This window comes from Oreochromis niloticus, linkage group LG9 (assembly GCF_001858045.2).
Source record: "Oreochromis niloticus isolate F11D_XX linkage group LG9, O_niloticus_UMD_NMBU, whole genome shotgun sequence".
Classification (NCBI taxonomy): Eukaryota; Metazoa; Chordata; class Actinopteri; order Cichliformes; family Cichlidae; genus Oreochromis; species Oreochromis niloticus.
This window is the reverse complement of record NC_031974.2, coordinates 13,288,407-13,314,168: the sequence shown is the minus strand read 5'-3', so window position 1 is coordinate 13,314,168 and position 25,762 is coordinate 13,288,407. Positions and strand designations below refer to the sequence as shown.

The 25,762-nt window shown below is 38.8% G+C and overlaps 1 protein-coding gene across 1 annotated transcript; it reads left to right on the top strand.

Annotated features, from left to right (window-relative positions):
* Nucleotides 1-443: 443 nt before the first annotated feature.
* On the top strand, nt 444-5,992 carry LOC102077908 (ADP-ribosyl cyclase/cyclic ADP-ribose hydrolase 1-like). Its single transcript, XM_013277627.2, has 8 exons — nt 444-622; nt 1,163-1,289; nt 1,386-1,524; nt 2,414-2,493; nt 4,755-4,828; nt 5,420-5,506; nt 5,656-5,739; nt 5,841-5,992. The coding sequence occupies exons 1-8, from the start codon at nt 519-521 to the stop codon at nt 5,962-5,964; spliced, it is 819 nt and encodes a 272-aa protein (XP_013133081.2). The 5' UTR covers nt 444-518; the 3' UTR covers nt 5,965-5,992.
* Nucleotides 5,993-25,762: the final 19,770 nt, after the last annotated feature.

The following is a 25,762-nucleotide window of genomic DNA, read 5'->3' as shown; positions in this document are numbered from 1 at the left end:
TACAGTGATGTTTATTTTAAATTGTGTGATACAAACAATACTATAGATACGTTTTTGTTAAGTTCACTGTATCTTGTCTGTTCAGAAGCCACGTCGCCCTATTGTCTCCCCCAAACCATTTCCATTTTGTTTTTATTTTGTTTGTTGTTTTTGTGTGAGCTTCCTTTGTGCTTGCCAGCACTAGCAAGGTGAACCTAATAAAGAGTTAATAAGAGAATGTATGTTCATTGATTTGTTAACAGGTTGAAATAAAATAAGTTGAGTATTTTTCTGAAAAGATTCTTTTTTATATTTTTATGATATGCATTCATGAGCTTGCTACGTGTCCGTTGCTCTTTTACCTCCTTTATGGTTGTACGAGACTTCTGATTGGAGAGAGCCTAAGTATTTAGTGTCTGCTGTCATTCTGCGTCTCCATACATAGAAGTCCAAGCTCGCAGTATAGTGACAGTAAACAACATTCTGTTGGGCGTACTTCTCCAGAGGTGTATATTTTTATGACTTTTTACACATTTTAAATGGGGTCTCTGAAGATACTACTACTTATTATTATAATCCCTTGCTTGGCATTGGGACAGGAAATTAAATCTACATTTTTCTCTAGGTGTGAGAAGTTCAAAGAGTAAGTGATGTTTTTTAAACACTTGTTTTATTTACACTTTTTATTACGTCTGTAAAGAGAAAGGCAGCTTCATTTGAACTCATGAAGTGGCAAGGCTGCTCTGCTTAATAGCAGAAGGTCTGCAACTTAACTGTATTATAGTCAGTGACTTATCTGATGTTCTGCATCCAGTCAGCTGGTTTGCATATTGTTAATATCTAATAATAATAATGTATACCACTGCACATACAGTAACTAGACATGATGATAATGTGTATTAAGTCAATGGAGATATTCTTTTGTGATATTTGAAATTTACTTTAAAAAAAAAAGTTTACAAAGTGCGTCACTAAAATCATGAGAGCACAAAGTTCACATTCAGTGTCTACAGTCTAACCCCATGGCAATTTCTCTGCTATAAAATTCGTTCAACAATATCTTTAATGATTTGATTTCGTTGTCAAATCAAATATTTAAGAGCTATGTCAATGTTTTGCACTATTTTGCATTTCTTTAAATCCAAATACACCTAAATATTAACAAACTCTATTTAATTTTCAGATATGACTGTCAAAAGTTATGGGATCTCTTTGAGAAGGCCCATGTGAACAAGGATCCATGTAACATTTCAGTGGAAGCTTATGATCGCCTCATTGCTGCAGCCCCCTTCAAACCAGAATGCAACAAAGTAATAATCAATAATTACACAATCTCAATCATCCCATCTGCCACATTCATGGAAAATCTGTTTAACAATACATAAATATCTGTGTTTGTGGGTCAGGCGATGTTATGGAGCCTTACAGAGAAATGGGTCCGTGAATTAAAGGCGAGTAGACCGGAATGTTTTCAACCTTTGTTGAAAACTCCATTGGCATCTGTCCTGGAAGGTCTGACCTGGTGTGGGAAAGAAGGCAGCAAGGGTAACACTCTCAAAGCAGTAGATAAGAATAACAGTTTATTATTTGAACAGTGCAAAAAAACTACACAATGGCAAAGGAACACCGACAGTTGTTTATAAAAATTATGCTAGAATCTCTAAATATAGGTAATTTGTTGTGCAAGACATGATTTGTTATTTGTGTGGCCTGTTGTTAAATTTACATAGCAGCAGCAAGTCAAGTCATGTCAAAGTTTTTGAGCCCTAACGTTAAAGGAGAATTTCTTAAACTTTCTTAAACTTATTCCTGAGCTACCATTTATTCAATCAACATATACATACATAAATCCTTTTAAACTAAGCAAACAAAAGTAAGTTAAGATACACAAACCATTCTTCCAGAATCAAAGTAAATGCAAATGAATTCAAAATAATTTAATTCACACAAATTCAATAATTTTACTCACATACACATAACATAAAGTAAAAATGTAGAATTTTACAAACTACTATATAGTATTTATGTGTATTTGCAAAAACCAACCAGTGTATGGAACAGCAAGTTTTGGCTGCTTTAGAAGCTTTGAAATATTGTATGTTATCTCCATAAGCTTAGTGATCAGGGATGCGTTTTAGGTGTGAAAGGTTACACTTTGTTTCTAGTTGTGAAAATCGTTGACTAAGCAAAAATGCTAATAGTTGCTACTCAGAGCAGACTGAAACAATTTTGAGTTATCATGAGTGAATCTTTTTGCTGTCTACCCTTTGGCTAAGTGGCTGAGGTTGGACAGCTAGGGCTTTATTTAATTATTATTTTTAGTCCAGTGTGCTTATGTTGTGAGATTTCTTTCTCTCTGTCTCTCTCTCTCTCTCTCTTTGTTGTATTTTATTTGAAGAGCTCACCAAAGTAAATATGCACATTGTTGTCATAGATACCTTCGCTACGATGCGCGAACCAAAGGACAATTGTAATATCCAGTGTAACTCCATTTCGGACAGTGATTCTGCTGATGTAAGTTTTCAACATGAATTTACTAGATTTTCTTTCTCTCTTTTAAACGGTACCCACATAGCAAAATTAGTATGGCCCGGATCAGGCCCACATACCGCAAAGAATGACGGCCCTTTGGTGGCCCAGACCTGGTTTGCCAGAGGTGGTCCACACATGGGCCAGCACAAGGCCAGTTGCATACACACTGGTGGTCCTGTGCTGGCCCATGTGTGGATTACCTCTGGCAAACCTGATCTGGGCCACCAAAGGGCCGTCATTCTTTGCGGTATGTGGGCCATCTGTAAGTGGTGTGCAGCCAGGGGCCAGTTGTAGACACACTGCTGGCCCTGTGCTGGCCCAGAACAGTTTCAGCTCTGGTCCCAGATGTCAGCCTAATGTGTACCTTAATCAAGCCATGTAAAAACAACATGTGTCAGAACATGCAAAACAGTGCAAAAGTAACATGACGAAACTCTGTTCAGACAGTGAATGGACTGATTCTTTTATAGCGCTTGTCTAGTCTCCCGTATTACTCAAAGCGCTCTATACAACATGCCACATTCACCCAACCACACACTTTCTCTTAACTGTGTGCTTCCTAACTACATTCATACTCACACTCTTGACATGCAGACTGGAGGAACCAGGGATCGAACCACTAACCTTCCAATCAGTAAGTGACATGCTCTACCGCCTGAGCTACAGCCACCCACTGGCAACGATGACTACACCGTTACTAGGTTTTGGATAAAGTGTACGCTCACAAACCTGTCAAACCTGCATTTGAGACATTGGCTACCATAGCAGTATAGTATTGCAACATGGCATTTGGGTCTTCTAACTAAAATAGGAAAATAGGAACATAAATAGTGCCATCATTGCCAGACCTGGCCCACATCTGGTTGACATACACCCTGCCATGACACCAGTCAGTCAGAAGTGCCAGCTTGATGCCAGATCTGGGCTAGACCTGTTTTCTACGAGCCTGGGGCACATAAAACAAATCACAATCGAGCCAGATATGGCATGCCAACACATAGACAGTGCCATCTATGCCAGGCCTGGCCCATATCTGGATGACATGCGTCTTATCATGCCAGAAGTCAGCCAGCAGTGCCGGCTTGATACCAGATCCGGGCCAGACCTGCTTGCTATGTGGGATATAGTCCTGAGGTCATGCATTGGTTAAAATAACACACAAGTGGGCGGCAGAGTGCAGCAAATCTTTCCAGAGTATAAGTGATGGTGATGGAGAAAAGAAATGTTCACGCTGTCTCGTTGTCTGTCAATGAGGCTTTGTGTCGGTCTCCATGGAGCGCTCTCCTGAGTGAGCAGCAGCCCACACATTCAAAGGAGCCCTGAGACCAATAGTTATGCATTTATATTGTTAAATGGAATATCAAAAAATGATTCTGCCCCCTAGTAGGGATTCTGGATTGTGCACAATCATTGTAGGGATTTGAGTTTAATTAATTTGTAAAGATGCTTTAATTATGGGACACATGGTGCAAATGCAGGTACCACATAGCTTTAAATAAAGTAGCTTTTGACTTTGGCATTAATTCAGAGAGCACAGAAATACCATAAAGTAAGGAAAAGATAAAGTTGAGTGAAAGAATTAATTAAACATTTTTATGAATGAAATGCCGTTTTTTCCTGGGTTACTCTGCTACTACTAAGCAGTGACCTCTCCCGAGACTAGCGAGGGCTTGTAATGTTACGCTTGGAATTTGTTACGTTTGCCTCCTAAATCTTTCCTTGTGTGTGTGATAATCTTAGCAAATCTTTCCAAGGCAGTATAACTTGTTTTGCTCCTTTGTTGTTGATTTTGTTGTTTGTTAAAGAGCATACAGACCTGTAAAGCCTGGGTGAACTTAAAGGTGAACTATAAGAAATGACTGGAAAAATGGCCACAGTCGCATTAAAAATCACATCTGTGAAATATTGCAACATTTCGACAGTAAAATAATTTTAAATACAACATTGCATCATAATGGTAAAATCTCAGTGATATGTTGCGGCCTCATACTTCCTGTTATGAATATAATGATGTTCACATAATATCAATCTGTGTAATATGAAGTGCAGTCTTTTCTCAGAATAAGGGACTTTAGAAATGCCCAATGTTCAATTATCCCATTTATAGTGACTTCTTCATGATTGATAAACCTCACTTTACAGGAAGACACAAATACCTAAAAGTAAATTCAAATCTTGTGTTAGTTTTTAGTTTTCTTTTACAAGATGAGTGTTTCTTCAAAATCCCCTTTGTCTGTGTATAGTATGCAGCATCTGCCTCTGGTCATGTCACGGCACTGCTAAACGGATCCACCGACCCACCATTCAATCCCTCAGGGTAGGACTGCTTCTGCTTCTCTGACAGTTTTATGACTTTTACTGAGAAAGGTAAAGGAATGTCTTTTCTCTTAATTGTAATTAGAGCCACTAATTTAACACTGACATACACACTTAGATGAAATCTAAGTTATGTCAAGGCTTTGCTAAGAACTGTACTTAGTTCATTATTTGTTAACTTATTTTTTCATATTTGTTTTAGATGACTAAGTGCAAAAGAATCACTTTTATGTCATTGCAGATCATACAAAGTGCTATTACAAACAGTCATTACTGACCTTTGTTGCACAAGTTCAAAGGTTGTTGTAAAAATAATATTCTTGGTCCACAAACCAATACGGGTTTAAATTATTGTGTCTTCACCAGAACTGTAGTTCCGGTGAATAATTGGTCATCCAGCAGTTAAGCATGAACCTAAAGCTCTAGGTGACCAATTTTGAGTTGCTGCTTTGATAATGGCAACTAGCAGGAAGCGGTCACAGACCTGGTCTTCATCTGCAGAGTAATCATTTTAAAAGCAGAGACACTACAAGTTTATTGTAGATGGTCACAATACACCTGGTTGTGGTTTGAATTTTCTTTCTCTCTTCAGTGTTTTTGCATGTGTTGAGGTGCCAAAGCTTGACCCCAAAAAGGTCCAAAGGCTGAATGTTGTTATTATTTCAGAGAACAAAGCCAAGTAAGATTTTCTCTTTTTTACACAAATCTGTCACCACGTTCTCCTTCATTTATTTGATTTAAGTCAGTGAAGCCAATCAGGGCACCAATATTTTAAAGCTGATCCTACATTCACTGCTACTGATCCATTTCTGTTTCTAACATCTGCAGATCAACCTGTAGCCATACATGCTTGAATAAATTAAAGGAAATGTTAAAGGGAGGGATAAGTTACACCTGCAAAGAGGTGTCTGAGTAAGTACATGTCCATTACAAAGAAGCTGAAGACTTGTTTGTATCTGTCCTCACAAAGGACAACTGACCTCTTGTTATTATCCTGTAATGTTTTCAAACAGGTCTCAGATTGATGATTGTATCAACAATGAATCGATCCTGTGTGCCGACTGCTTCTCAGGGTCCTGGGTCGTGCGTCCCAGTGTTTTGAGTTTCATTGTACTTTGTTTTTTGTTTATGTTCTAGCTCAGGGGTGTCCAAACTTTTTTCGCTGAGGGCCACATACATAAAAATATAGGAGGGGCTGGGCCACTTACTAGAAATTAGGTATATAACCTTAACTTTACTGTATTAAAAATCACTTAAAAGTGGTCAAATGTCTTATATTGTTGAATATAATTAAAGACAAAAGTGCCTTCATCACAGCTTTCCATAAATGGATCTTTATTGATTTATTCAGAAAAAGCTTTGGTAGCTCATTCTCAGAACAGCAGCCTCAGATTTCTTCTTGGACAGAAGATTTACAGCACAGAGAAAAAAACAATAAAGGGGAAAATGGGACGGGTACATTTCAAGTTTGTTATTTAAGTTCTTAGGCTTAGCAAAACATCTATTAACGTTCGTTTGAAACGATTATCAACATTAACAGACTGCACTGAACTTAATAACAGGAGTGCATATAATTTTAGTCAATTATTCTGGTGAGTATCAGCTGCGCTGGGTATGTAAATCGGGCCATCCAGCTGCGGTGCTGATCTGACGCCACTCATGCCAAAAATCCGGACAAATGTCACTTGATCAAGGAGCAAATCTGCATCAGATGAGATCAGCTGACTTTGCGTGTGCGTGCGCTGTGCACAGCGGTGTGTACTCTGTGTGTTAACAAGATAAACGCATATAAGAAAGTGGTGCGCAAAAGCAGGGTAGTGACAGAATTGATGCGCATTATTGATATTTGAAGCATGTGTACCTGCACATTAACACACAGGTACTGTGGAATATATTTTTTACTCACCTAAAGCGCTCGTGCTCTCGTCCACTCCCCGCAAAAAGTTAGCAGCTGTGCGGTGTCTGTGGCATCGGTGCTCTCATCGCATGTGATGGAGTAAAAATCAAAAGCACAGCTTTATCAGACAGTTGCAGTTTAATGTTGGCTGACGAGTCTTCAATGCGTCGCACAACTGTATTTCTGGACATGCTGACGTTGTTGAAGTCCTGCACTTTTTCCGGGCACATTATTTCGGTGACTTTAACGAGGCAGCGTTTTATGAGGTCTCCATCTGAAAAAGGCTTGCCATGTCTTGCGATGAGTTGGGCGACCTCATAGCTGCTATTGGAGCCTTTTTCTGGACAATTTGAGCACGAAAAAAAAAAATACTGTTGCTGACCCCGCAGGATAGCTACCCTTTGCTTTAATTTCTGCTCTCGCTCAGCACCAGTGTAGGATGCATAGGCCTGATGTTTGGTTTCATAATGACATCGTACATTATACTCTTTCATAACTGCCACAGTTTCAGTGCAGATCAAACAGACACACTTCCCCTTTAATTCTTTGAAGAAATATTTACTCTCCCACCGTGTCTGAAATTTTCTGCACTCACTTTCTACCTTTCGCTTCTTTGGTTCTGCCATTTTTAGTAACTTGGGGTAAATTTCTTCTGTGATTGTCCTTTTTGGTGGAGCAACTGCCTTGATCAACAGCAGCTCCCCCTGGTGTTAAAACTAAGAAGTGCAATAAACTCAAGCAAAAGTTGAAGTGCGGGCCATATTCTATTCTATTTATAAAATTACTTGCGGGCCAATTAAAACTGGGCCCGCGGGCCGGACTTTGGACACGCCTGTTCTAGCTTCATTTTAGCTTATCAAGTTAATTTCTATTGTGGCTAGGTTGCTGTTCATTGTTTAGTAGATTCCTCTTGTCTTCACCCCTGTGATTTGGTCTCTCATGTTGTCATGTCTGCGTCTTTTTATGTTTACTGTTTATTCTGAAAGTCTTGTTTTCATGTTCTTTGTGTTTAGGTTCACTTCCCCTGTGTCGTCATTATGTTCATTCTAATCAGCTGTTGTGTGTATTTAGTCTCTGTGTTGTCATTTACTCTTTGTCAGGAAATCTTCTGACAAAGGACCTCTACACCTCATCATACCATTCATAGTAATCATAGTGCCACAGTTTTTAATAGTAGTTTCGTAGTATCACAGTTTAGTCATTTTATTTTTCCCAGTTTAGCTTACAGTTTAGTTGTCGTTCCTGTTTTGCCTGATGTTTTCAAACAGAGATTACGAACTGCACCTCCAACTCTGCAATAGAGCCTGGTGGTGAAGATGCCTAATTATGTCAAACATAACATAGGATCATTCTACTTGTCGCAGAATATTAATGATGCATTATTTTCAAAATAAAATCTTAACATACAAGGTTGTAAACTTTATTTGGATTACAAAGTGTAATAATGACTGCTGTGTAATCACATCCTAATCCCGCACTAAGTGCAAGTGCACCATATATGTTTGTTGTTTTCTAGTCATTTTAAAGTCTCTGTAACAGGGTGGCCCTTAGCGGCTGGAAACACAGTGAGATGGACCAAGGCAAGTGTAGTGGAACAAAAGTATTTATTTACGACACAGCTCCCTTACAACAATTAAATTATCGCGTTTCTTCACAGCACAATATCCCCCCTCTAATGACAACTGGCAGCCTTAAATATGTTCAGCTGTCACCAACTTAACCATTATTCCACTCTTAGGTAAATTCTTAAATCCCAACCTTCCACCACAGTATATAATATATCAATTAGTATAAATAAATACATAAATACATTTCACATTTTCATATTAATAAATATTTCACACTTTAATTTTACACCAAACCCAATATTATAAAAACCCAGAAACCCAAGCACAAAAAGATTCACTACACTCTCTTTACCAATGGTCTCTCCCGGAACCTTTAAATGGTGTCTGGACCCCCGGGGAAACATTTGCCCAAACACCTTGAAGAGGACACAGGCAAGAAAGGTGAGTAATCATTATCTTACAAACACTTATTAGTAGTGATGGGCAGATGAAGCTTCATGAAGCACTGAAGCTTTTCATCCAATTGGTTCACCCCAGCGCAAAGCTTCTTGAAGCTTCATTTGCTCTAGTAGGACATCTACTGGACGTAAAAATATTAGTTGGCATGAATTTGAAGAGTGTGCCATTTTGCACACAGCCTGTAAATGTCAACAACAAAAGGAGTGTGTAAAACATGTATATTGTAGTGATGGCAGTATACTGTGTATATTTATACTGGCAGTATGGAAAATGATTATTTGGAAATGCTTAAAATGGAAATGATCACTTACTGTGAGGTGACGTGTGGTTGGGGTATGGACAGTGGTTGTGCTTTTGTAACGTTGAGGTATGGACAGCTACACACTGAGGCTTTGAGCCTCAGTCCTGCCTGTTCACATTTTATTCTGTAAAAACTAAATTTTCACTGCTTTTATGACCTTTTTAGTGGGCTAGGATTTAATGATTTAACAAATCTTTTAAATCCTTTGTCCTCCACAATGCTAAATGGCTGGGAGTCCTCAATCACCATGCTAACCAGATCTTCATCTATTTGAGATTGTTCTCCTGAGGAAAGACAATAAAAAACAAAGCACAAATATAAATATCACACAAGTAATTTATTACAGTTGTATAATATTGTTATATCCTTTAGTAACATTACGGCATGCTATATTATCATGGCATTTGATGGCTCACCTGGTCTTGCTCCACAATGGGTGTTCCCCTTATTCTCATGCAAAGCTCTGTAGTGCCTAAGCATGGATGAGGTGTTGTTATTATATCCCAGCTCCCTGGCACATAGCAAACACTTCACCTTGTACAAAAGTAAAGACAGCTTAACATAAATTGTATTGCACCATCAGTATTATGAAAATACATCTTCTGTAGAAATTTACATACCTTGTTGGGAGGAATAAGATCAAAATGTTCCCACACAGGGGAGGACATCCTCCTCTTCTTAGCTGGCTCCATTCTCTCCTGACTTTCTCTCCTCACTCTCCTAAACCTCCAAACTCTCTCCAAACTCTCACTAACCGCAACTCTCCATCAAACACCCACATTTTGAATGAAGTCTGAGGGGTTTATATCGCTGTCATAGCTCGCGGCAAAGTTCGAACCACTTCCTGAACCAGTCACGTGGTACAGCCGGGCAGCGAGGCTTCGGACGTCATCATTTTCAGCTCCTCCCATAAATGAAGCATGCCTCGATACGCGCATCGCGGAAACGCCCCCTCCATTACTCGACACAAGCTTCGAAGCCTCAATACAGAACGTCCCATCACTACTTATTAGCACCACTTTTATTCCCAGATTTCACACACACATTTGTATTAGTTTTCCTTACTGGTATGTCTCAATCACCATTCTTCTCTCCTGACAGACAACCACCACATTCCTTGATGAGGAGCAGCTGTGCCGGATCTGAAATAAGGCTACCAACTGATTTTAAAAATCCAATAAATAGTCAATAAATATTTAAACTTCTTGTGTGCAAATCCATGCTTAAAGTGCAATGCTAAATAAAGTGCTTGATAAGGTACTTTTAATAAAGTGAAAGGTGTGCTCTAAAGTGCTATACAGATAATATAATATAAATAAATATAGTAAGGGAGTCCTCTTCCTTACAGTCTCTAACAATAATTTTCCAGGCTTTCTGAAAACCGTCAAAACTTTTCTTTGGATATTGGCTGCGTTTTTAAGGATTTAAAGCCCACTCCTTGTCCCTGAGCATTTTGAGTAAAATGCTCAGTGTACCTTGAGTACACTGGTTTCTTTAAGGAAGAAACCAGTGTAGACAGCACTGACAACTGAGCAAATTGTATCTTTAGGTAATTTGTCAACAGCAAACTGTTTCATAAACACACAATTTGTTCCCATTTCTTTATATAAATCTACAAATTCAAAAGATAACAGTTTGTCAGACATAGAATAGCATTTTTACACCAACAAGATCATGTCCTTAAGAAACATTAACAAATCCAGCAAAGACCCGGCACAGGTCCAGAGAGAGTCGTCTTTTAAACAGACAGAAATGGTCTCAATGGAAGGGTGGCTGTCAAGAAGCCATTTTTATGAAGAAAAATTGAGAAAAGGTTGACATACACAAGATTACACAAAAACTGGACTGAAAATCAGTAGCGACAGCTCTTGTAGCGTGATGAAGTTTTTAGTTCACACTGTCAGTATGTATGGAGGACATACAACACTGAGTGTCTAAAGCCATCTATAAAACGCTGTGGAGGCTCTGTCATGGTTTGAGGCTTCATTTCAGCAAGTCATGTTGGGGATCTTGTCAACATTGATGAAATTATTAACACAGAAAAATACCAGCAAATTTTGTAATACCATGTGGAAAATGTCTAATTGGCAATAGCTTCATTTTTCAGCATGACAATGATCATGAAAACATTGCCAATGCCGTAAAAGTGTACCTAGATAAAAAAAAAAAAAAATACATATAATGGAACACTATCAGACATGGATTGGCCTCCCTAGAGGCAAAACCTAAACATTATTAAAGGTGGGTGGGATCATCTTCACAGAGAACCGAACAAAATGCAGTCAACATCCAAAAAAAAAACTACTGAAGACTATTTAAAGAAAAAAAGTAGCAAAAGTGGCAAAAAAGTTTAGTCTGTGTTGACTTTCATGAACAGTAGAATTGTATAAACTCTGACCAATGTATTTTAATGTACATTTGAACATATTTTAATAACTGGAGCTATTTCCAGTTTTCCCAACAAATTATAAAATATAAAGAAATGTGGGATAACTCAAGACTTTTGATTTACTCAAACAAATATTTAAACAACCAAAACTGAGCCTCCCAGCTTTTATTCTGCATTTCTCTGGAAGTTCTTTTATTCTTGTGACAGATGCTTGAAAAAGGTTCACATCAATGAGCTAAGCCGTGTCATGCCTTGTTCATCTAACACTGGCTTCCATAACACATTTCCATAAGATTAGCTGCATACCCCATTTTTGCAGTTGACTCACCTAGTAAATGCAGCTCCTTGGCCTAAATGTCAGATGGATTTATCCAAAGGTCATTCTATTATAATTATTGCTAAAAGGGTGAAAGTGAAAGCAGTTAACCTTTTATTAAAAGTTGTAAAGATCTAAACTAAATCCACAGATGGCTTGATAATAACAGTGTCAATGGAGCAGATGAGCACACTGACGGGTTTGACAAATGATGACAAAATAATGATGCAGTCAGTATCAACATGCACCAGAAGTGTTTGCACCATTTAACCCTTTAAAACCTGAATCATGATATAATTGCCAGAAAATAAAATTTTTCTAAAAATAGTGTTTATTTAAGCTTCTTTTGTTTAATTTTATTTAATTGTTTAAAAATGAAATCACATTTCAATTTCCATATATGACATTTAATTTGTATCATATTTGCTTATCTGTTTTTTTTTAATTACTTAAAAATATATTGTGCAATTTATTTAGGTTTTTCAGGGAGGGGAAATTCACACTGATTATGTCGAAGTCCCAAAACCTTTCAAAAAACAGTATGTATCAAATATGATACACTAGGCATTAAGGGGTTAATTTGGACACAGCATCTTATTTGTATACTGGACTATAAGCAATGACAATTAGGGCTACCACAAACGATTATTTTGATAGTCGACTAGTCACCGATTATTTTTGCAATTAGTCGACTAATCAGATCATGCATCCATTGGACGTAAAACTTACAGCTTATTGCACCAGCATGCATCTGCTCTTAAATAACTATCATTGGGTTACAGCTTTAAGTGTTTAAGGTATGTGCTAACTAAAAATAAAGACAAGATGATAGTTTATTAAATTTTAATGAAATCTGCAAGTTGTTTCAGTGAAGTTTAATAAACTCAGCCGTCTGCTCCTTGCTATCTAAAATATAACAGGACACCGGAGTATATTCTCGAGCATCTCACACTTCTGATAATCAGTTGTCTGCTAACTTTATTAGCAGCGTCGTCCTGAAAATGCACCAATATTGACAGTAACATCCTCCTCTCTGCCGCTTAATGCTCTCTGGTCGCTATGGTAACGTGTAAATATTTCTTTCAAAATAAGACACACAACTACAACAAGGGAAAGACTCAGGGAAACAGAGTTAACGATAAAACCCCTGAAAACCATAAATTTCACACCGGAGCCTTAACTCTCGTGGCCCGGTACCAAATGACTCACGGACCGCTGCTGTACAGAACCTGTGATGTCCAGACAGTGTTCCTCTGGTGTTCTGCTGTGAAAACCTTTGGGCTTAGGGATTAACATAGTTGCCATGGTGTCCTTTCTTCTCTTATTTGTTGTGTGTGATCAGGACAATTCTGGAGAAGATGGGCCTGCAGGGGACAGTCACCCCCTTGCAGGCCAGAAGACATGAGATAACTTTAAAGAATACAAAGTGCATATGTGTGTTATCAAGAAGATAATTCTTAAGAACACAAGTTAATAAATGTGCAATTACTAAGAGTTGTTGTGGTGTTTTTATTTGCCTGCTGTCATTTTTGATTTCCTCTGCCTTTAGGATTGCAAGTATCCAGGCTCAGGAGAGGGGGTCAGTGGGAAGCCCACTGCTGCTACTTGGCCCTGGTTTGCCCTCATGGATGAGGTGCTAGGACAGATGCCTTCCATTAAGCCTCCTGTCCTAATTTCCTCTATCCCTGAGGACACTCCAGGGCCAAGCGCAGCAGTGGGTCACCAAAACGACAGTGATGACGAAGCGGCTCAGCCACCTATGACAGGGAGAAAGAGGAAAAGAGACAGGGATGATGAGCTGCTAGACCTCATCAGAGAGGACATGAGGCAGCAAAGAGAGGCTGAGGAGAGGAGAGCAGGGAGAGGACGGACAGATTGTTTTCACTTCTAGAAAGATTAGTTCCCAAATGAGTTAAGTATTGAGAAATTTATTTATTTGAATATATTTGTTACATTGTTATGTGTTGCATTAGTTTAAAGGTTTTATGTTATTAATAAATTGATTCAAACAAACAGTAATTGTCACTGAACTCAATTTGATTTACAGGCATTTGTAACACGTGTGAACATAACGCTAACTTTGAACAATGTTACTTGGATATTTATTTGATAGCAATAAAATAAATAACAATAACAATTAAACAAGAATATTTCAAATACACAGTATGTAAAGATGGAAAAACAATATTTTCAGTTGTTCACACAGGATTAACCTGAGTGACCTGTTCCTGGACCGTTTCTTTAACAACTGTAATAGATTACAGGAAGTCTCTGGCAGTGTTGCTGAATCTGCCCGAGCAAGATCAGACGTGGATGGGCTGCTGCAACTGAGACCTGCGGTTTGTCTTTTCTGGTCGGCGAGTGGAGAATCACACAGGGTGTCTGCAAAGAGAGCTTTAGAATAGAATAGAATAGAATAGAATAGCTTTTTATTGTCACTGTTACAAGAACAGTGAAAGGCAGTTTAGGATGCTTCCTCCCACTGTCCACTGCATTGTCCATCCACAGGGTTTGCAGGGCTGGCTCACTCATGGCTGCCACACCACTAAGATGTTTACAGAAATATGCAAGCAGGAGATGGTGGATCCTATATTATTAGTATAATACTTGTAACTCTGTAGCAGACAACAGTTTGATAAAGTGCTATGTAAAAAAAACCCCAAAAGATTAGATTCTATACGTTTCAAAGATATTTAGTTTATATATTTTATATGATACAGTACATGTGTGAGAATGACCGATGTTGTGGCAAAAAATGATCGTCTGCCAAAAACTGATTTCCGGTTTTTGCCCTAAACTGATTGCTCGTATTTAACCTGCTATGAATAACTTGTTGGTCTATAATACGTGAAACATATCAAATGTGTCCCTCATTAATGATATCAAGTCACTCTGAGCCACCAGCAACATTCCTGTAACAAGGTAGAAGCTGCAATCAGTTTTTGGCAGTGACTTTTATATATCCTTTATTTATCCAGCTAAAAAAAAAAATCTTATTGACATTAGATATTTATTTTTTAAGAGTAATCTGGCCAACAGGACAGCAGACAGTAGGGCTGTGCGATATGACCAAAATCTCATATCCCGATATTAAGACATCTATCGTCCGATAACGATATAAATCACAAAAATGTAACATTTTCTGTAAATTCTGTGAATCTCGGGCAGCTCGACTTGCGTGAAGTGTTTCCAGCTGGGCGTCGCGTACCTGGAGTCGAGTTTTTTAACTGATGCATGAAACGATACATTTTTAGACATTAGTTGTAACGGCCGCCGTTTTCTTTGTGAGTATTTATTACACAGCGTGCTGCGGGGAAAAGCCTGTTCTAACGTTTGAGTCTAAGGTTTATTTTTTAGCACCTGACGGCTCTTTTTTGCTTCTCATCCGTAAATACTCTGCATCTTTCACGTGATTCAGTTTATTTTGAAAAGTCTCAACAGGATCTTGAGCTTTATTGTGAAAGGTTTATGTGGAAAATAAACAAGCGGACACAAGGTGGTTTTACCGGCGTTGTTGCTAACGACAACGCATAAAAACAAGCGCTTGTCCGTCTGTAGTGTGGTTATATTAAATATAAGAGAAAGAGAGAACTTTAGGAAATTAATATAGCCACTACAGTGACCATCAAAATAATGAAAAAATATTGCCGTAAACAGTTTATTTTGCGACACCACGAAACAAACGATAGTGTAAAATGAAACGATAGACGTTTTTATATCGTCATCCAATATATATCGTTATATCGAACAGCCCTAGCAGACAGTGCAACAAATATATCAATTGTACCTACATTATAACCACAGTTATAAAGATACTTGAACAACAGGTAATTATTATATATATAAAACCCCTTAGTAAACCATGTTCACCTAAGTCTATTTACCAACATACATAAAGATATTACACATATTACACTCGGAAACATTGGAAATCAGTTTTGGCAGGCGAACACTTTTTTGGCACAACGCCGGCGATATTTCAATTATCCATGTAATTAGCTAAGGAATTCCTAAATGCGTGTAGATTAAAAGAAATTATTTTACCTGGATATGATTGTCTCTGATGAGCCTAAGGTACAAAACGTGCGGGCGACGACGATAAGGTTTTTCTAGCTCCTCGAGAAATAAAATTGTCCAAACAACGGAGCGACATTTCTGGGTCCATTTTAAAGTTTTCGCGCTGTGGCGCTAGCGTCCGGAAAAACACGCAAGTAAGGGCGGAGTTGAAGGCTAGGAGGCTGTCCACAGCCCATCTGTTATGTTGGATACTCATTGTTTGTTCAATAAAGTTTCTATGGAGAAAAAAAGGGGGCTGTCCAAGCCGCTCACTTCCTGACTACCCGTCCGTCTAAGGCAGGGGTGTCCAAAGTCCGGCCCCATTTTTAATTGGCCCTCAAGTAATTTTATAAATAGAATAGAATATGGCCCGCACTTCAACTTTTGCTTGAGTGTATTGCACTTCTTAGTTTTAACACCAGGGGGAGCTACTGTTGATCAAGGCAGTTGCTCCACCAAAAAGGACAATCACAGAAGAAATTTACCCCAAGTTACCAAACATGGCAGAACCAAAGAAGCGAAAGGTAGAAAGTGAGTGCAGAAAATTTCAGACACGGTGGGAGAGTAAATATTTCTTCAAAGAATTCAAGGGGACGTGTGTCTGTTTGATCTGCACTGAAACTGTGGCAGTTATGAAAGAGTATAATGTACGTCATTATGAAACCAAACAGGCCTATGCATCCTACACTGGTGCTGAGCGAGAGCAGAAATTAAGGCAAAGGGTCAGCAACAGTATTTTTTCGTGCTCAAATTGTCCAGGAAAAGGCTCCAATAGCAGCTATGAGGTCGCCCAACTCATCGCAAGACATGGCAAGCCTTTTTCAGATGGAGACCTCATAAAACGCTGCCTCGTTAAAGTCACCAAAATAATGTGCCCGGAAAAAGTGCAGGACTTCAACAACGTCAGCATGTCCAGAAATACAGTTGTGCGACGCACTGAAGACTCGTCAGCCATCATTAAACTGCAACTGTCTGATAAAGCTTGTGCTTTTGATTTTTACTCCATCGCATGCGATCCGAGCACCGTTGCCACAGACACCGCACAGCTGCTAATTTTTTTTTGCGGGGAGTGGACGAGAGCATGAGCGCACGAGCGCTTTAGGTGAGTAAAAAATATATTCCACAGTACCGGTGTGTTAATAAGCATGCATGTGCAGGTACACATGCTTCAAATATCAATAATGCGCATCAATTCTGTCACTACCCTGCTTTTGCGCACCACTTTCTTATATGCGTTTTTCTTGTTAACACACAGAGTACACACCGCTGTGCACAGCGCACGCACACGCAAAGTCAGCTGATCTCATCTGATGCAGATTTGCTCCTTGATCAAGTGACATTTGTCCGGATTTTTGGCACGAGTGGCGTCAGATCAGCACCGCAGCTGGATGGCCCGATTTACATACCCAGCGCAGCTGATACTCACCAGAATAATTCACTAAAATTATATGGACTCATGTTATTAAGTCCAGTTCAGTCTGTTAATGCTGATAATCGTTTCAAACGAACGTTAACAGGTGTGTTGCTAAGCCTAAGAACTTAAATAACAAATTTGAAATGTACCCGTCCCATTTTCCCCTTTATTGTTTTTTCTCTGTGCTGTAAATCTTCTGTCCAAGAAGAAATCTGCTGCTGTTCTGAGAATGAGCTACCAAAGCTTTTTCTGAATAAATCAATAAAGATCCATTTATGGAAAGCTGTGATGAAGGCAGTTTTGTCTTTAATTATATTCAACAATATAACACATTTGACCACTTTTAAATGATTTTTCTAACTTTAATACGCTACAGTTAAGGTTATATACCTAATTTCTAGTAAGTGGCCCAGCCCCTGCTATATTTGTATGTATGTGGCCCTCAGTGAAAAAAGTTTGGACACCCCTGGTCTAAGGACACTACCTTGTGACGTAGGTAGGTAGTGTCCTTATGAGCATCCTTCCCCTGAATTCGGACACAGCCAGTGATTCGTTCGCTCTACGATTCAGCACAGGAGGGAGGGGGTTAGTGAGTCATGAGTGATTTGCTTCCCCTATGATTCAGCGCAGAAAGGGAGGGGGTGAGTAGCTCAAATGTGCTGTTAGCATGTTAGCAGAGCGATGCTACTGTGAACTGAGGAGCTATTGTCTTGATGTGAGCTTCTACTCAGGGTTTTTTCTTCCAGTTCAGAGCAGAAATGTTTTTGTTAAGATACTGGATGTTGTGTTTTTCTTCACAATTTGAATTATAAGCTAGATATATTTCTACTAATGAAATTAGTTTGCTAACAGCAACAGGGATGAGTCAGTGAGTCAGCTGCGCTTGTGAATCATGATTCACGAGTCAGTAAAGTGATTCTCGAGTATTGAACGATTCGTTCATGATTCGCGCATCACTAGTGAAATGTACTGCACTGCAAAAGTCAGGGATAAATGGAGTTACATAGATAAAGGAAATGAACTGAATTTGTTGTGTTTTGGTAATCTGGGTAACAGGGTTGCATTGGTGAGAGTGACGCACTCAATCTAGTAAGAAGAGACTGGAAAAGTACAAAATATGTCAAAGAGTTGTGTTAGCACACAACTCAATCATGTCCCTTCCTCTTTGTTATGCCAACACACTGTTAGTCTCTTACTTTTCCAGGCTGAATAGGGTTCGGTGACAAGGTCTCACATACATAATAGGACTCAACTTGCAGTGCAATTTAATCACTGTTCTTAAAATTGTGTTTTTGAAATATAATAAATGTGTCAGCAGAATCACAACAAAAGAAATTGAATTTGTAACTTATATTAAATTTATTTTTTGGGTAGAAGTTTGGTAATCAATAAGTTGGGACAAGAAACAAAATAAAAATCCCATTTACGGGGGTTTCCAACAGTTTTATTGCATTTCAAATATTTTTGACAGCTAGGTTTACATGTTATCCCACAGAATGTGTGACTCAACAAACGTGTGTTTTAGTAATGTGTGCATGGATTATTTTTTTTTAAATACATTTTCATAGGTGGAAGGAAAAAATAGTCCTGATATGGTAACATGGCCCTCTTACCTTTCCGGCCCGTTTAGTGACCTCTATGCAATAATCCATGCATTCCTGCCACGGATCACTCATACTGATAAAGGGAAGATGAGGCGATATTCAGAACAGAAATATGGACGGAAGAAAGCTGTAGGAAGAAGCACAACTTTCGTCATTTACAATAGCAAGGTGCAATTATATACCGGCATATGACGGTACGTTGCAATTACCGACATACGAGGCGAGTTAGCTGCTGGAAAGCTAGTGTCAAATAGCATAAATTAGCCCTCTATGCTAGCTTTTAAAGGGGGAGAGAGGGATATGTACGCGGGAGGTAACGCTAATGATACCTAATGACAAACATAAGCTTGACGGCTTTGCTACAATTCAATATCATTACTTTAATTTGTGTTTTTAAAAAAGATATAGTAGCATACCAGTTCCGGGAGCTAATTTAACGGACTTCTAGAGATGAATGACTTCTCAGCAATGACATTTCGCCACTGAAAGGTGGGGCTAAACCGAACTGTCAGCCTAATTGGTCAATCTGTGCCGTTTGATTTAACAATCTTCGCTGTCATTGGCTAGAAGGCTGTCATGTGTTTTCTTCAGTCGTGTTGTTACAGGAAACAGTGGGTCTCCTCGAGAAAGGAAAATGTCTTTACGAGTACCCAACTTTCTAACCTGAACAGAAGAGGCAGCAATAATGGCTGAAATTTGGGATTTTAGATTCAGAAGACAAAGAAAATTTATCAAACTGACAAAAAAGTAAAATAAATAATAACTGTAAATAAGTACAATTCCCCAGACTGACCTCGCCGGCTTACAAAATATAAAGGCAGTGAAGCACTGCAAAGAAGGCACAACGAATACTTGCTAAATCTGAAGAACACAGTTCAAGGTGCTTTTGCTTTCACGCGAAATAAAACTCACTATGCAAAATGACAGCGAAAAATCAGTTGAAATAGTGTCATTTCCCTCCAAATTGATGTGAGATCATATTTCTTACACCCAGCTTCACTTTCTATTTATTTATTTTTAATGGAGGTAAACCGATTCAGAATGCTTTATTGTCATTATGGAGTCACATAGCAAAATTCTTTGCACTACTTCTCAACTTAAAACAGACAGTATTTACAATACACAAACATACAATAAATAATATCACATAATAGGGAAATAGTATAAGCAATATTAATGTAAGGCTAGGTCAGGCCAGGTCAGCTGTGATGTGAATGTTCAGGAACTTAGTGTTGTTCGCCTGTTCCACCTCCTGCCTGTGTCTGAGGACAGACAGGAGCATGTTGTCTCTTTCTGAACACAACATGTGTCCGTAATGACCTCCTTAGTCTTGCTGGTGTTCGGAACCATGTTGTCTGAACACCATTTGGTCAGGTGCTGGACCTAGATCTTTGGAAATATCTGCGAAATACATTAAAGCAGAAAAGTTGACTATACTACTATTCTGAAAGTCTGACATGGTGTTACACTCTTAGTATCGATCATAGCCAATAAATATTTAGCGCCCCTTTAGGCCAGAAGGTGGCAGCAGCAACACTCTAAGTCAGGGGTGTCAAACTCAATTGCACAGGGGGCCAAAACTCAAGGCAAACTTTAGGTCGCGGGCCAAACAAGATAAACATTTATTGAACACACTAAAACAATGTTTTTTAAACATAAATATGAATAAAAACAGACAGGAATATAATTCAAGAATAAATAAACTTAAAAAATAAACTTTAACTTTAAATATTTTTCTCTTCATAAAAATATATCCTGTCAAAATTATGCAAGTTAGAAATATGAACATGCTGCCAAAAACCCCAGAAAAAAATAAATGAAAGCATACACAAGGTTCGAGCCGCATGCAGACGGAGCTGGGGCATTGCTTCAGGAATGGAACTAATAAACTGTGCGGGCCATTCAGTGTCAGTGTTACACTGCAGCCCCATCTGAATCTGCACAGGTGCAGTTCAGCAAAGTCCGCTGACTTGGTTCAACATTACTTGGCAACAGGGAAAGTGAGGCAGGTTGCACTGGTGCATTTGTGACAGCTTCACTTGAAATGCGTATCATACATCATACATCATACATGTCCATGAACTGACAGATTTCCTTGCTGAGCTCAAAAACTCTATTGAGAACTTTTATCCCAACTCAGCCAACGGACCTCTGTATGATAAGGAATGTCGGCAAACTCTGAATCTATTTCCCACATAAAAGACTGAAATTGATGGTGATTTAAACTTTTAGCTCAGATAAAATTTACGGTTTACGTTACGGTGATCATTACATGCTCGATTTTTAGGACTTTATCACACAGCCTTTCCTGGTGTATATATGCTGTTAACTCACAGTTCAGTACAGTTCTCCTCCTGCATCTTTACTCGCATCCTGCTGACTAGTCCGCTTTTTTCACCGCACAACACCGGCGCTCCATCTGTTGTAAATCCAACAAGTTTGTCCCAGGGCAGTTTCATGTCGGTTACACTTTGACATACGTTTTAAAAAATGTCTTTTCCTGTCGTTGTCCCGTGCATCGATTTAATGTTCAATATTTCCTCTCCACGGATGAAGATGGCCAGCTGTGCAATGGCCATTATGTCTGTACTTTCATCCACAGCAAGAGAGTAGGCAATAAAGTTTTTTGCTTCTTTCACACAACGGTGTTCTTAAATCAGTGGCCATCTCACAAACCCGATCAGCAATCGTATTTCTCCTCAGGCTCACATTTGCCAAAATCTGTGTTTTGTCTGGACACAAGACGTCGCACAGCTTCATCATGCAGCTCTTCAGAGTGGTACCGGGCTGATTTGGCTCCTCTGCTACAATAAAACTTGCTTTCACAACAGCTTCACTTTGTGATTTTGCTCTGGTGAAAAAAGTCTGCTGAAATGTCAGATTCTTCTTTAGCTCTTCTACTTTCTGTAGTTTCTGCTCTGCATTTAGGTTTTTCAGCTTATCCTGACGTTTTGTCTCGTAGTGCCGTCTTAAATTAAATTCCTTAATTACTTAATTACAGCCACATTAGCTCCACTAATAAGACACACGGGTTTACCAGCATTGTCTGTAAACATATATCCAGTCTCCCACTGGCGCTGAAAGGCTCTGCTTTCAGAATCAACTTTTCTCTCCACCATTGTGAGCGGCTAGCTGGAATGTTCCCAGTTAGGAGGCTGTAGCGCTGCATTATGGGATCTGTAGTTTGTATATTATTAGCGCCTCATATCGCCGGGCCATGCATAACAATAATAATACATCTATATAAAATGATCTTGCGGGCCGGATATAAATGTACGCCGGGCCGGATGTGGCCCGCGGGCCTTGACTTTGACACATGTGCTCTAAGTGATGCAGCAACCAGCAAGAGCACTTGCTCTCATGAGGAAGGGTAGACTCCTCAAACATTAAGGGTTTTTTTTTTTTCAGTTGTTTGTTTATTTTTGTTTTTCAGCTGCATGCAAATTCTAATTGTGAATTACATTTAATGGTCCACATCAAATTCTGTTTAGTCTGGCCTGAAAAGCTTAAGGTGTACATCTGCATGCAATTCCTCTCATTCAAACTTGAGAAACAGCTTTACTTATCCAAAACAATTGGCAGCCTCATACATCCAAGGAAATGCCTGCTTGTCTGCATCTCGCAAAGTTTTTTAACTATGTTTGCAGTAGCCGCCCTGTTAAAGCACTTTCGGAAGTCCAGGGTGTGCGTGTTGAGTCTCAGTTTCACGCATAAACAGAAAAAGAGAGAAGAAGAAGAGCATACTTAATAGGACTTCCCGTAGGTCCACTGCTGAAGAGGGCAGCAAACACAGATCAAATTAGACTTCAGCGTCATGCTTGGTGACACTTCATCTCGACACAGGTTAACACTTCAACCCTTGCACCCTGTCAGCCAGTAAATTACTCAGCTGATAATGTCTCCTTATAGCACTGGTTCCTTTCTAGCCCACAGCTAATTTCCATACACTAACTCACATTCTCAGATAGGAGCCCCTTACCTCAAGAGGGCAAGAAATTGCCAAATAATACCGTCCTCCTTGGGGGGAGTGGAATGCATCGAGAATACAAATTGTGGTCTCTTGAGCTATCGCTAGACTGACTGTCTGCATGCAAATAACTGTTACCGACATATTTCTGTGAGTTGTTACAGAATCTACAACCCACATCAAGTTGATGAGAGAGCAGTTTTAAAATGTTAATTTTTCCAAAACATGGCATAAAATATGGTAATTTACTCAACTTTCTATATCTATGTAAGAGATTTCAGATTATTCTGCTTTGTATTCTGTTTTAAATGCAGCACAGACAGAAGTAGTCTGTATTTAATAATATTTATTTTGGTCTGCGTTTATTTTAGCAAGCTTTAAGAAATATTGGCACATTTAATGTAGGAATGGAATTAGTGCTTGCTCTTCATCTGCTGCTTTCACAGCTCACAGCTCTTACTTTAACATCTGGATTAGGTTTAGGCCTTGTTTAGCATCATTTTCTCAGCATTTTTCTTTCTTTGGATCATTAAGCTCAAGCAGTCACGTGCAGAGTGCTAACAGTGCAATTAGCTTGAGAGGCACGAGGGCACAACCTCATTCATACTGTCTTAAAGATTTAACCTTAAGTGACCCTTTCCTCAGAAATTGAAAATCATCATTTTCTTTAAGCAGTTAATGTGAATGTCTGGCAACAGTTAGGGATGCATTATACTTTCCAGCTCCCTACATATTTTCTGTGGATGCTGCATATATTAAACAGAATCAGTGTGTGTCACTGTTGGAAGTTCTCACATCGTTCAGTGTACAAGACAAGAAGATGGCCATTAAGACTGTTCATTTATTTGACAATATTGATAGCAAACAGGTCATTTAAAAAATCAGTAAACAGAGTTGCAACAAGCAGAAAGTCAGCATTTGATATGACCACCTTTATTCTTTAAAACAGCCTTTCTCTTTTAGGCAAGCTATTTTGTAATTTCTTTAAATAGTCTTCAGGAATAGTTCTGCAGGTTTCTTTTGTTTTTTTCCATGATTCAGTAATGTTGACACTGGGACTCTGGGGAGGCCAATCCATCACTTCTACCCAGATACGCTTTTACTGCACTGGCAGTGTGTTTGGGACCATTGTCACGGTGTCACTGGGATCATTTCTGATGAGCCTTCAGTGAACGATGGATGGCTCAGCTGAAAGGCCAGATGCATCTCTCGAGTCGTGCATTAGGTCTTTGCTGGGTTTTTTCTTATTTCTTAAGAGTACGACTTACAGATAGTGTTTATCTGCTGTAGATGGTTTTTAGACCTGAAATCTCTTCTTTTGTCTTCCACTTGTTCAGTTACCTCAATTTTTTAAGGACACACTGAGAAAAAATGCGAAGATGTGCCAAGTTTTCTGCTAGTAGCTCTTTGGGGATCACAATACTGATGCAAAAATACTATTTTACGCCTCCACTATGGCGCTTATTTGTATATCCAACTAAAAAAAAAGCCACACATAACAAAGTGCCTAAAGATAAATTTTAAATGGGATGTTTGCAGGCACAAAACATTTTCATCTCTCACGTTAGGTACCCTTTTCATGCTTGAATCACTCATAGGTCAGTGTTAATTGGCTTAAAAAAAACTTTAAAAGGACTGGGCTGAAAATTAAAAAGCAACCAATGTCCAAAGAAGAACTTAAGGACCTTCAGAAATTCTGTAGAACTATGGCTACACTTTAGAAAAAAATACATTCAAGTTTGGGTTCCTGGAAGAAAAATATAAAGAAATGGGAGATGGCTCAAGACTTTTACACCATGTATTTATGGTTTTAATATTAATTGTACTATGTCACTTTGGCTAACAGGATGGGAACAGAAGTGAAATGCATCAGTTCCTCATATAAACTGGAACAATGGTTCCAAACTTAAATGGGTACAACAGTAAGTTGGGCTAGTTTGGGCTCATGATGACAGTCATGTTCGTGTTTAGCTGGTGGAATTTTCCAGTTAGCAAAAAACCCCACAAAGTAAGTAAATGAAAAAACCTGGACACTGCAGCATATTTCATGTCAGTCCATCCAAGTAGCTGGCAAGTGAAGTGACAAATGTCTGACTCATAAAGGTAAAGTCGGGGAATAGTTGTTGAGATATTTCAGTCTGGAGTAAAGTGGGTGTTACTGCCAGAAATGGAGAACTAACCACATACTTTACATTCCTTCTTCAGTCAGACCAAGAGGCCTAATAAAAACTGTAAAGTACTCAAACTGTTAGCATCATGAATCAGTAACAAAACCAGGCAATAAAGTTATGTTTTTACATTCATAAAAGTAGCAGCATTGCAACAGAATTAAACACTATTTTATCTTTAGGTTCTGCATGATTTATTCATTTATGTTTTCTAGTAGTAAACTGCAAAACTGTTACATTGCAGTAGATTTTCAGTATTTGCAATGTTCCCATGTTTCATAACTGTTGCACTATCCAGTGAGAAGCGTCAGACGTTTATGTTGCAACTGATGTTATTTTCTTATACTGTGAGGATAATTTCACAGAGCACAGACATCCTGTTTCTCTTGACCAAAATAAAATTATGTTACACCCCATAGACAACTAACTGCACACTCATGAGAGATCAAAGTTTCCGAAAATTAATAAAGCTTCTTATTCTGTATCTGTTTGCCAGAAAAGTTTCACCCATCTGGCCATTTGATAGTTATTTATACTTCTTACGTCAGGCTTATTTTGATAAAAGCTTATTTAAACCCTTACAACTAAGTTCACATATGTCCAATAACATAAACAGCAGCATATTCTGCCCTCTAGCTCAGGGGAACCATGCCACAGAGAACAGTGCACTCTCTGTTTATCAAGATTCCTAACGCCACCATAATAAGAGTCATGTGGATCTACTCTTCAGAAGAGGAGCCTGGAGGGACAAAAAACACATGCACATCTCTATTTTTTTTAAAAAGGTTCTCAATTG

Excerpts from the sequence above, each read along its gene's own strand:
- LOC102077908 (XM_013277627.2), top strand. The coding sequence starts at position 519 with ATGGGGTCTCTGAAGATACTACTACTTATTATTATAATCCCTTGCTTG. Across the intron at positions 1,290-1,385 it reads TCAAACCAGAATGCAACAAA|GCGATGTTATGGAGCCTTAC; the intron begins GTAATAATCAAT and ends TTTGTGGGTCAG. Across the intron at positions 5,740-5,840 it reads ACCTGCAAAGAGGTGTCTGA|GTCTCAGATTGATGATTGTA; the intron begins GTAAGTACATGT and ends GTTTTCAAACAG.